Raw genomic sequence first — 12,802 nt, 5'->3', positions numbered from 1 at the left:
TCCCCTTATTCCACTGCCTGTGGTTGGGGTTCCCTTTGAAAGGGTAGGGGTTGACGTAGTAGCCCCCCTTGACCCTCCTACTGCTTCAGGCAATAGGTTTATCTTGGTGGTAGTGGACCATGCCACAAGATACCCTGAAGCAATTCCTCTAAGGACCACTACAGCACCTGCAGTGGCAAAAGCCCTCTTGAGAATCTTTTCCAGGGTGAGTTTCCCAAAAGAGGTTGTATCAGACAGGGGTAGCAACTTTGTCTGCATACTTGAAGGCCATGTGGAAGGAATGTGATGTAACATACAAATTCACCACACCTTATCATCCACAAACAAATGGACTGGTAGAGAGGTTTAATAAAACTCTCAAAGGAATGATAATGGGACTCCCTGAAAAACTCAGCAGGAGATGGGATGTCCTGTTACCTTGCCTCCTTTTGGCTTACAGGGAGGTACCCCAGAAAGGAGTGGGCTTCAGCCCCTTTGAACTCCTATTTGGGCACCCTGCAAGAGGTCCTCTAACACTTGTGAAGGAGGGTTGGGAACAACCTTTAAAAGCTCCTAACCAAGACATAGTGGACTATGTACTCGGCCTAAGATCCAGAATGGCTGAGTACATGAAAAATGCCAGTAAAAACCTTCAGGCCAGCCAAGAGCTCCAAAAGCAATGGCATGACCAGAAAGCTGTTCTGATTCAGTACCAACCAGGACAGAAGGTGTGGGTATTGGAGCCTGTGGCCCCAAGAGCACTCCAATACAAATGGAGTGGGACCCCACATCATTGTTGAAAAGAAGGGAGAGGTCACCTACTTGGTTGACCTAGGCACTGCCAGGAGTCCCCTTAGGGTGCTCCATGTCAATCGCCTAAAACCCTACTATGACAGGGCTGATCGCACCCTGCTCATGGCAACAGATGAAGGACAGGATGAAGAGAGTGACCCTCTCCCTGATCTCTTCTCTTCCACAGAACAAGATGCTCTAGTGGAAGGTGTAGTTTTGGCAGACTGTCTTACTGCTGATCAGAAAGACAACTGCATAAATCTCCTGGGTCAGTTTTCTGAACTCTTTTCTACTGTGCCAGGCACGACTTCTTGGTGTGAGCACACTATAGATACTGGAGACAGCATGCCTGTCAAAAGTAAGATCTATAGGCAGCCTGACCATGTAAGAGACTGCATAAAACAAGAAGTTCAGAAAATGCTTGAACTGGGAGTGGTTGAACATTCTGAAAGCCCATGGGCCTCTCCTGTGGTGCTTGTACCAAAGCCTCACTCAAAAGATGGGAAAAGAGAGATGAGGTTTTGTGTGGATTACAGAGGTCTCAACCAGGTAACTAAAACTGATGCTCACCCTATACCCAGGGCAGATGAGCTCATAGATACAATGGCATCTGCCAAGTATCTAAGCACCTTTGATTTGACTGCAGGGTATTGGCAAATCAAATTATCAGAGGATGCTAAAGCAAAAACTGCATTTTCGACTATTGGAGGGCACTACCAATTCACAGTAATGCCCTTTGGTTTGCAAAATGCACCTGCCACTTTTCAGAGGTTGGTGAATACAGTCCTGCAAGGGTTGGAGGCTTTTAGTGCAGCATATCTGGACGATATAGCTGTCTTTAGCTCCACCTGGGATGATCACCTGGTCCACCTATGGAAAGTTTTGGAGGCCCTGCAAAAGGCATGCCTCACTATCAAGGCTTCAAAGTGCCAGATAGGGCAGGGGAAAGTGGTTTATCTGGGACACCTGTTTGGTGGCGAACAGATTGCACCACTTCAGGGGAAAATCCAAACTATCATAGATTGGGTTCCCCCTACAACTCATACCCAGGTGAGAGCCTTCTTAGGCCTCACTGGGTATTACAGGAGGTTCATTAAGAACTATGGCTCCATTGTAGCCCCACTTAATGACCTCACTTCAAAGAAAATGCCTAAAAAGGTATTGTGGACAGCTAGCTGTCAGAAAGCTTTTGAGGAGCTGAAACAGGCCATGTGCACTGCACCTGTCCTAAAAAGCCCATGTTACTCCAAGAAATTCATTGTTCAAACTGATGCATCTGAATTAGGGGTAGGGGCAGTCTTATCACAACTCAGTTCTAAGGGCCAGGATCAACCTGTTGCTTTTATCAGCAGGAGATTGACCCCTAGAAAAAAGCGTTGGTCTGCCATAGAGAGGGAGGCCTTTGCTGTGGTCTGGGCACTGAAGAAGTTGAGGCCATACCTGTTTGGCACTCACTTCATTGTTCAGACAGACCCCAAACCTCTAATTTGGCTAAAACAAATGAAAGGTGAAAACCCTGAATTGTTGAGGCGGTCCATATCTCTACAGGGAATGGACTATACAGTGGAACATAGACCTGGGAGTACCCACTCCAATGCAGATGGACTCTCCAGATATTTCCACTTAGACAATGAAGACTCATCAGGTCATGGCTAGTCTTATTGTCCTTCGTTTGGGGGGGAGGTTGTGTAGGAAAGTACCATCTTGCCTAGCACGTTACCCCCATATTTCACTGTATATATGTTGTTTTAGTGTATGTGTCACTGGGACCCTGCCAGCCAGGGCCCCAGTGCTCATAAGTGTGCCCTGTATGTGTTCCCTGTGTGATGACTAACTGTCTCACTGAGGCTCTGATAATCAGAACCTCAGTGGTTATGCTCTCTCTGCTTTCTAAATTGTCACTAGCAGGCTAGTGACCAATTTCACCAATTCACATTGTCATACTGGAACACCCTCATAATTCCCTAGTATATGGTACTGAGGTACCCAGGGAATTGGGGTTCCAGGAGATCCCTGTAGGCTGCAGCATTTCTTTTGCCACCCATAGGGAGATCTGACAATTCTTACACAGGCCTGCCACTGCAGCCTGAGTGAAATAACGTCCACGTTATTTCACAGCCATTTACCACTGCACTTAAGTAACTTATAAGTCACCTATATGTCTAACCTTTACCTGGTGAAGGTTGGGTGCTAAGTTACTTAGGGGGTGATTCTAACTTCGGCGGGCGGCCTCCGCCGCCCGCCGAAGTTCCCCCACCAAAATACCGCTCCGCGGTCGAAAGACCGCTGAGGGTATTTTGGGATTTGCCCTGGGCTGGCGGGCGGCCGCCAAAAGGCCGCCCGCCAGCCCAGGGCAAATCAACCTTCCCACTAAGATGCCGGCTCAGAATTGAGCCGGCGGAGTGGGAAGGTGCGACGGGTGCAGTTGCACCCGTCGCGTATTTCAGTGTCTGCTAGGCAGACACTGAAATTCTTTGTGGGGCCCTCTTACGGGGGCCCCTGCCGTGCCCATGCCATTGGCATGGGCACGGCAGGGGCCCCCAGGGGCCCCGCGGCACCCCCTACCGCCATCTGCCCGCCAGGAACAGGATGGCGGTAGGGGGTGTCAGAATCCCCCATGGCGGCGCAGCAAGCTGCGCCGCCATGGGGGATTCTAAGGGCAGCGGTAAACCGGCGGGAGACCGCCGGTTTACCCTTTCTGACCGCGGCCAAACCGCCGCGGTCAGACTGCCCTGCGGGGCACCGCCGGTCTGTCGGCGGTGCTCCCGCCGACCCTGGCCCCGGCGGTCTGAGACCGCCGGGGTTAGAATGAGGGCCTTAGTGTGTGGGCACCCTGGCACTAGCCAAGGTGCCCCCACATAGTTCAGGGCAAATTCCCCGGACTTTGTGAGTGCGGGGACACCATTTCACGCGTGCACTATACATAGGTCACTACCTATGTATAGCGTCACAATGGTAACTCCGAACATGGCCATGTAACATGTCTAAGATCATGGAATTGTCACCCCAATGCCATTCTGGCATTGGGGAGACAATTCCATGATCCCCCGAGTCTCTAGCACAGACCTGGGTACTGTCAAACTGCCTTTCCCGGGGTTTCACTGCAGCTGCTGCTGCCAACCCCTCTGACAGGTTTCTGCCCTCCTGGGGTCCAGCCAGGCTTGGTCCAGGAAGGCAGAACAAAGGACTTCCTCAGAGAGAGGGTGTTACACCCTCTCCCTTTGGAAAAAGGTGTCAGGGCTGGGGAGGAGTAGCCTCCCCCAGCCTCTGGTAATGCTTTGATGGGCACAGATGGTGCCCATCTCTGCATAAGCCAGTCTACACCGGTTCAGGGATCCCCCAGCCCTGCTCTGGTGCGAAACTGGACCAAGGAAAGGGGAGTGACCACTCCCCTGACCTGCACCTCCCAGGGGAGCTGCCCAGAGCTCCTCCAGTGTGCTCCAGACCTCTGCCATCTTGGAAACAGAGGTGTTGCTGGCACACTGGTCTGCTTTGAGTGGCCAATGCCATCAGGTGACGTCAGAGACTCCTTCTGATAGGCTCTTACCTGTGTTACTAGCCTATCCTCCTTCCTAGGTAGCCAAACCTCCTTTTCTGGCTATTTAGGGTCTCTGCTTTGGGGAATTCTTCAGATACCGAATACAAGAGCTCATCAGAGTTCCTCTGCATCTCCCTCTTCACCTTCTGCCAAAGGATCGACCGCTGACTGCTCAGGACGCCTGCAAAACTGCAACAAAGTAGCAAAGACGACTACTGCAACCTTGTATCGCTTCATCCTGCCGGCTCCCTCGCCTGTTTCCTGGTGGTGCATGCTCTGGGGGGTAGCCTGCCTCCTTCTTGCACTAGGAGCTCTCAAGAAATCTCCCGTGGGTCGACGGAATCTTCCCCCTGCAACCGCAGGCAACAAAGACTGCATCACCGGTCCTCTGGGTCCCCTCTCAGCATGACAAACGTGGTCCCTGGAACTCAGCAACTCTGTCCAAGTGACTCTCAAAGTACAGTGACTCTTCAGTCCAAGTTTGGTGGAGGTAAGTCCTTGCCTCCCCACGCTAGACTGCATTGCTGGGTACCGTGTGATTTGCAGCTGCTCCGGCTCCTGTGCACGCTTCCAGGATTTTTCCTTTGTGCACAGCCATGCCTGGGTCCCCGACACTCTAACCTGCAGTGCACAACCTTCTGAGTTGTCCTCCGGCGTCGTGGGACTCCCTTTTGTGTCTTCGGGTGGACTCCGGTTCACTCCTCTTCCAAGTGCCTGTTCCGGTACTTCTGCGGGTGCTGCCAGCTTCTGTGAGGGCTCCCTTCCTTGCTGGGCGCCCCCTCTGTCTCCTCATCCAAGTGGCAACATCCTGGTCCCTCCTGGGCCACAGCAGCATCCAAAAACCCTAACCGCGACCCTTGCAGCTAGCAAGGCTTGTTTGCGGTCTTTCTGCGTGGGAACACCTCTGCAAGCTTCTTCACGACGTGGGACATCCATCCTCCAAAGGGGAAGTTTCTAGCGCTCTTCGTTCTTGCAGAATCCACAGCTTCTACCATCCGGTGGCAGTTTCTTTGCACCCTCAGCTGGCATTTCCTGGGCATCTGCCCACTCTTGACATTGTCGCGACTCTTGGACTTGGTCCCCTTGTTTCACAGGTACTCAGGTCCGGAAATCCCCTGTTGTTGCTTTGCTGGTGTTGGTCTTCCTTGCAGAAACCCCCTATCACGACTTCTGTGCTCTCTGGGGGTTATAGGTGCACTTTACACCTACTTTTCAGGGTCTTGGGGTGGGTTATTTTTCTAACCCTCACTGTTTTCTTACAGTCCCAGCGACCCTCTACAAGCTCACATAGGTTTGGGGTCCATTCGTGGTTCGCATTCCACTTTTGGAGTATATGGTTTGTGTTGCCCCTATACCTATGTGCTCCTATTGCAATCTACTGTAACTTTACATTGCTTGCATTACTTCCTTTTGCTATTACTGCATATTTTTGGTATTGTGTACATATATCTTGTGTATATTTGGCATCCTCATACTGAGGGTACTCACTGAGATACTTTTGGCATATTATCATAAAAATAAAGTACCTTTATTTTTAGTATATCTGTGTATTGTGTTTTCTTATGATATTGTGCATATGACACCAGTGGAATAGTAGGAGCTTTGCATGTCTCCTAGTTCAGCCTAAGCTGCTCTGCTATAGCTACCTTCTATCAGCCTAAGCTGCTAGAAGCACCTCTTCCACACTAATAAGGGATAACTGGACCTGGTACAGAGTGTAAGTACCCATTGGTACCCACTACAAGCCAGGCCAGCGTCCTACAGGTGTTAGCCACAGAGAGTGCAGTCACTGAAAATGAGTGGAAAGACGAATTAGTCAAGGATGTGGTTTTGCAGGAAGTTATTGGACTAACGCTAAAAGCCTGGCATCAAAAGAAAAACGTAGGTGAGGAGGTGCAAAGGTTTTGGAATGTTCGTGATGAACTCTAAGTGACTTACTTTGGAGAGGTACCAAGCTGATCCCAGCTGCAAGTCTTAGAGGCACGATTTATCAATTGGATCATCAAAGACACCAAAGGATCTCGAAGTCTAAAGAATAGACTAGGCTGTACTTCTGGTGGCCTGACATGGATGCTCATATTGAGAGAATGGTAAGAGATTGTGTTGTATGTTGAAACAGTGATTACGTTTGTAAAACCAGAATACAACCCATGGTTGTGAGCCCGATGCCGAGTACAGCATGGCGAGAAATTGTACTTGATATGTTGAGGCCTATTTCGTGCAAGAATGGACAGTCTTATGTCTTAGTCCTAATAGATTTATATTCCCTGTGGCCTTAGAGTTGCTTCACACAGAACATAGGGACAAGTAGCGTAATTAAATTTCTCAGCGATGTGAATTGTTCTGAGGTCGTAAACATCTCCCTGATGTGCCCAGGATGGATGAAGAATTGAGATGTGGGTAAGACTACACACTCAGATGAATGGAGAGCGAACCAAAAGGAGAACATTTTCAAAAGAAAGGTAAATTATGATTTAAGACAAGCAGCTTCCACTACTAAAGTTGCACTAGATGTTACAGTAAGAGTGAAATACCCGCAAAGGATGGGATACTCAAAAATGTCTGCTCCTCTCAAGTTGATTAAGCTGTTTCACAATGCGGTCATGTTGAGTGATAACCAAATTTGGAGCTTAAATAGGGTAGTGGTTGTACTTTGAAGCTCGGAAGGTCCAGATATTAAAAGTTTTAAACCTACAAACTCAGAAGGACCGGTTTCTAAAAGGTTTGTGTGCAATTCAGGGAATACATTTAAAGAAAGGTTAGATAGTTACATGAATAAGGAAACTAACTCCTCATGCCAAGAAGAAGCGGCCAGACATTCAAGTGTCCCGAATATCTAGGGGATTTTGCGGTGTCCCCGATTCTTAAGTAAGTTGCTTAATTTTCTTTTGTGTTATCTCTTTAGCTTTATGCTATAATTCTGTTAAGGGTTCATTGTTCATATTGGGGGAAAGGTGTGTGATATCTCTAAGGTTACTGCGACTACAGGACTGTTGAATGTAGATAGTTGTTAGGTTCTTTATCATTGAGAATGTTGGCAATGCTGTGATCTGTCAGCCCTGTTTGTGGCTGGGACGTTTCGTACTGCGTTGTAATTTATTAAACCTCTTGGTATCATCAAACTATTTCACACAGCCACCATCTTCCAAAAGCACGTTTAAGGACCAGAGAAGGCATTCAAAACACTGAGCGCCAGCCATGATTTGTTTGGGAATTTAAATAATTTGAATGAAGGGCAGCCTGTTTCCTCACTAGGAAATCACTAGTTGGATGCTACATTATTTTACATATCACTGTCTAAAGGATATTATCCTGTTGCTATAAGGTTAGGCTACTGCACATTTAGACAGAGAGGCAACAAAAGAAGCAATGTTAACACGCAAGCCAATACACACTACATGATTTCCAAGGTTCTTTTGTCTTGTTAAACTGAAAACACAACGATAAAAACGTAATTAAGTATTTAATGATATCCATAAACAATCTTGTGAAGGTTTTCCAAAATGTATTTTTATATTTAACACTGTGCAGTTTTTTATCACTGTTGTTATATTTTACTCCGTTAAACTAATCAAATGGGCTGGCAGAGGACAAACCTAGAAAACAACTCAATAAAATGTAGCAGTGTTATATAACGTCTAACCTTGGCAACACAACAAACAACATCTACTGTTTTAGATGAATAGGATATTGAGGACTTTAGAACATTTTACTTCCATTTTAAGACATCTCAGAATTTCGATTCTGCTCAAAGTCCTTAGTTCCACGAGGACCCTGCTCTATCTAGCAGGTGGACTTAGAGGGAGAAAAGAGAATTGGGATTTCCTTAAACAAGCATTGTTGAGCTCTCAGCACAGTTGCAGTGTGCCTTCAGCAAGGAACCACGCCTCTTCTAATGCTCAAGGAATTGCGTAATTGTCTAAAAATATGTACTTGGGGCTAATCACACTTTTTTATTTTGATGGATACCAAAGAAAGGCCTTGCATCCATTTGTCACCAGCTCTTGCTTGATTAACTGGTAGTCCTGTTGTCAGTGTAACATGGTTTGGCTAAATTCTTGGAAAAACCTGGATCATGCTCCATTTTAGCAGCAGGTTTATTTTCCCTATAACTGTGTTACTCAAGTATTGTTATTGCCCTGGTTTCACTAGCTCCCCCAACAGGGTTCCTTCTCCAGACTTTGCCCTGCTAGTGCCTCTTGTAGGAAGGCATGTGGCCCGATTACTGTACTGGCTCAAAACCAGGAACACCTAGCTTTACTGAAAAGGCCCTGAATCCGAAGGCTATCATCTTCTACCCAAACCCGTGCCATCACTGCCTTACTGGAGTGCTTGTATTGCCATAGGTTCACTAGCCTAGCGTTATTGAATCACCAGGCTATCATCTGCTACCCCTGAAAGAAGGAGATCCCCTCCCCCAGAGCCAAAATCCGGCATGCCTAGCAACATTTTCCAGTGTCTCGACTTCAGTATCAAGCATCGCAATTCATGTTAAAACATTCATCCACAGTCTTGTTGACCTGAGTTGTGGAGTCACATCATCTTTCAACATCTATCCACTTTTTATTTTCATGCTGCCCATCTCTTGCTTATTCTGATCTGCTCATCCCTTCATTTTTTTCCATTTTGCCCACCAGCATACTAATCTTTTTTTGCATGTTCTTTTTATTGAAGCACAAAAAAACATTACTGCTGGTAACAAGTAATGATTAGCTCAGTCCACAAGTGGGCCAATCATGTGTAGTGACACCTAAACAGTGCAAACGACCATACAGGTAGTAGAGTGGCACATGTCCAATAGTACCCCTGATTGTACAGTAGGTTGATAGGTATTCCACATGGAGTGTTTCTGTCATAAAGGACTATAGCAGGCTACAGTCATATCTCCGCAGATCCCAAATGTTCCGGTATTTAGGCAAACACCCTTTCTCGTCTTATAACTCACTCAGTTTCCATGCGCCAGTCTGCACCGCACTCCTTTGCACTAGTTGAGGTAGGGTCGGAGGGCCCCATATTTGCGCAGGGTTACGCTGGGCTACCACTAAACCCAAATTGCAAAACAAGTGCTGATATCTGGTACCTTCCTTGTCGCCCCATATGCTCAGTACTCAAAACGTCCCTTCTGGATTCAGTGTCAGACATATGACTGTCTCTGGGGATTGCACTCCTCTCTCCCAATAAGGCTGTAAGGCGGGACAGTCCTACAATATGTGTAGAAATGTTTCCCTAGCCCAGGAGGCATCCATAGCTATTAATCCTACCAAGCAGCACTCTGTTATAATAAATCTTTTGTAGGATATTCAACTAAACAAGGCGGGACCATGTATTAATTTCTGTCTCTCTAGGTCCTAAGAGCCCCTCAGTCCACTTGTCATCAAAATATTCTCTAAGATCTCGTTCCCACAGCCACTTTAAAGCCTCTAGGGCATCTGGTAAGTTATTTATGAGCTTCCTATAAATTAGAGATATTGCCTTGCGTTGCAGGCACTCCTCAAGTATCAAGTATTCTGTCATCCAGTGGTTTGGCATCCGGTAGTTGGGTGCCTCCAGAATGCATTTAAATAACGCATGTTGGAAATGCAAATAGTGGAAGTCCTCCCTCTGGGCATCATACATTTTTGTCTAAGTATTCGAAACGTCTTCATGGCTGTGTAAGCCCATGCATCCTGCAGAGGGCAGCCTACTCATCATTGGCTCCGTGTGCTCTGTAACCCTCTTCTAGTCTGTCAAAGTAGCCGTCAACAAGTTATATACACACGCAAGTTGTTGTTCTTCTGTGCTTTGATTTAATTTTCTTTTACAGTGTTGTGTGGTAGGGAGTGCATTATCTTTGATGTGGACAGGGGCCAGCAACTCCCCGTACCTGAACATGATCCCAAACATGGTCTGTCTCATGCAGTGGGACTTATCATCTTTGCTAACTCCCTCTGGCTAATCTTTTGCAGATTTCTGTCTCCCAATCGGCACTGGAGCCACACAGTGCAGCAGAACTTACTCCTTCCACATTCATTTCTTTGGGTCTCTGGTCCTGCAGCCTCTTCCTCCGTCTGTCCATAGAGCTAAATTAATCCATGACAAAACCACATGCACCAGGCACATGGTGCAGCTTGAAACCCACTACTGTTTACCAACATCATGTCCCCCAAAGGCTCGCAAGAGGAGAGGAACCCAGTTGTACTGGAATAATGTAGGGTTGAGCATGCCCATGATAATTGGAAAATGTCCCCAGATGGCTGCTGCATCCGCTACCCTAGCAAAAACACCCAAATGTCTTCTCCTAGTACAAGTATTATGATTGTCTCCCTAAGAAAACCATTTATTTTCCTGTCTGTATTTATTTTTTAATGTGGATAAAAGAAATTGGGTTGTTTTTTGAGTGATTCTGAATGTTGTCTGTCATGACTGCCATGCCAATAGTTGTGCGGATTGACAGTTAAGGGGCTTAAAAAAAAAGAAATGTTAGTAAAGAGCCTTAAACAGCAGTAGATATGCACACTCTTGATATTAACATTTAAATGTTTTCTTATAAGTGCATATTTTATCAACTGAGTGTGTTTGTATCATTGAATCCTGTCAGGCTTTCAGGCATGAATGCACATACACATAAATAAATGTAGCTATGTACCCGCTTCAGTTTCATGTTTTCACAAAACCCAAAATAAATTTGGATGAATACAGATAAAATTCCCAAAAAATAATATGGATAAATACAGACGGAGATGTCAAAAAAAAAAATACCATAAATCCAGGAGCCCTAACTATGTTCAGGCTCCGCATCAGAGCAGTGTCACAACACGCAAAGATGGAGAATGGCCAGAGCACGCAGAGAAGAGAACTTTTGAAGTTCAGAAATTTCCTAAACCGCTAGGTATTCAAAGATGGCAACACCTTTGTTTAGAAAACCAAGGCTATTTATTAGAGTATCCTTGGTAGTAGATGCTTATATTATTGTCACGTTCCGTATTACCACATACAATGTTTATATTCAAGTAAGAGACAGTTGGTCACACTGTGTGCCCCCGGCAGCTCCCTAACTTTATCCTTGACTTGTAATAAACTTACCTGTATGTTTACAGCGTTTCTTTATCTTTCGATACCGCAGTTAGCTCTAAAGAGTTCCTAAAAGAGTTGACCCACATTACTGGAAAATAAGGACACAATAAACAGATATGTATTACCATTTCTAAGGCAGAACGAAAGAAACAGATCCCGCTTTCAGCCGTTATCGTTTTTTGTTCTTTACACCAGTGATCAGCAGCACTTTTAAGTTGCACCGAGGCTCAGTTCGGCATGTGTCATTGACTGATTTCTTCCTGTAAACCGGAACGTCTACTCTCCTACCACTATAAGCAGGAGCGTTGTTTCAAAAATGATATGAAACTGTACAAGATTCAATACCAATGTTGTAAGATACCCATGATTAACTTATTTTCCAGTGTTGGTAATTAAGAATATTCAAATGTGAACCCAATTATCTCCTTTACAGGCCTTTTGGTAGTAATGTAAAATACGTGCTAAGTTTAATTTAAATTTGCACTTAGATTATATCCGTTCGCCTATTCGCTACTGTAAAATAGAGCTAAAAAAAATGAGTCAAAAACTGATTTACAAGCCCGTGTCAAGTAATGTGCAAAATATCAATTGAATCCATATACAACAGAATAACTTAGGTTTGTAGTGTACTTGTGTAGACATTGTCTTTTATGAATCAGAGATTAGTATTCATGATTCAAGCCCGAGTTCAGCTCTGTGATGTTTCTTCTGCTTTAAATTCTAGTTATGTGATAGAGAATGGAGTTTGTTATCTCGTTCTTTGTGAAGCAGCTTTCCCCAAAAAGCTTGCCTTTGCTTACCTCGATGATCTGCAGTCCGAGTTCGATGAACAGCACGGAAAGAAGGTGCCCACTGTATCCAGGCCGTATTCCTTCATTGAATTCGGTAAGGTGTTACCAGGATGCAGCTGTCTATATTTACATGAATATACTTTATTTTGTATTTCAGGTGATGAATATCATCTTATAACTTGTCCTGTACTCCCGTTTGAAGCGTTGTACATTCCATAATAGTTAAAGGCAACAAGTGTTTGCCAGCCTTCCCCTTTCTTGACAGAAATGAAGAAAGCTGTGAAGGCAAAAGATGACAGAGCATGTATTTAGATGGTTTACGATTTCACAGAAAAGGTCTTGGTGTGGTCATCTTTTTTTGCATGTTCTTTTTTTATTGAAGCACAAAAAACAAACAGCATTACTACAGGTGACAAGTGATGACTAGCCTAGTCCACAAGTGTCATGTGTAGTTCATGTGTAGTGACACCTAAACAGCGAAAATGACCATACAGGTTGTAGAGTGACACATGTCCAATAATACCCCTAAGGGTACAGTAGGTTGATAGGGTATTCCTCTGGAGTGTTTCTATCATAAAGGAGTGAAGCAGGCCACAATAATTTCTCCATGTGTCCCAATTGTTCCGGAATTCATCCAAACACCCTCTCC

At 45.5% G+C, this 12,802-nt stretch overlaps 1 protein-coding gene across 1 annotated transcript in view; it reads left to right on the top strand.

The window, feature by feature from the left end:
* Positions 1–12,802, top strand: part of SEC22B (SEC22 homolog B, vesicle trafficking protein) — a 259,272-nt gene that overhangs the window by 233,120 nt on the left and 13,350 nt on the right. Inside the window, exon 3 of the mRNA XM_069231074.1 lies at positions 12,087–12,247. Coding sequence (XP_069087175.1) covers positions 12,087–12,247 — 161 coding nt within the window. The remainder of the gene's footprint in view (positions 1–12,086; positions 12,248–12,802) is intronic.

Source organism: Pleurodeles waltl, chromosome 4_2 (genome assembly GCF_031143425.1).
Source record: "Pleurodeles waltl isolate 20211129_DDA chromosome 4_2, aPleWal1.hap1.20221129, whole genome shotgun sequence".
In the NCBI taxonomy this organism is placed as follows: domain Eukaryota; kingdom Metazoa; phylum Chordata; class Amphibia; order Caudata; family Salamandridae; genus Pleurodeles; species Pleurodeles waltl.
The sequence above is the reverse complement of the archived record's forward strand: the minus strand, read 5'-3'. Positions and strand labels throughout refer to the sequence as shown.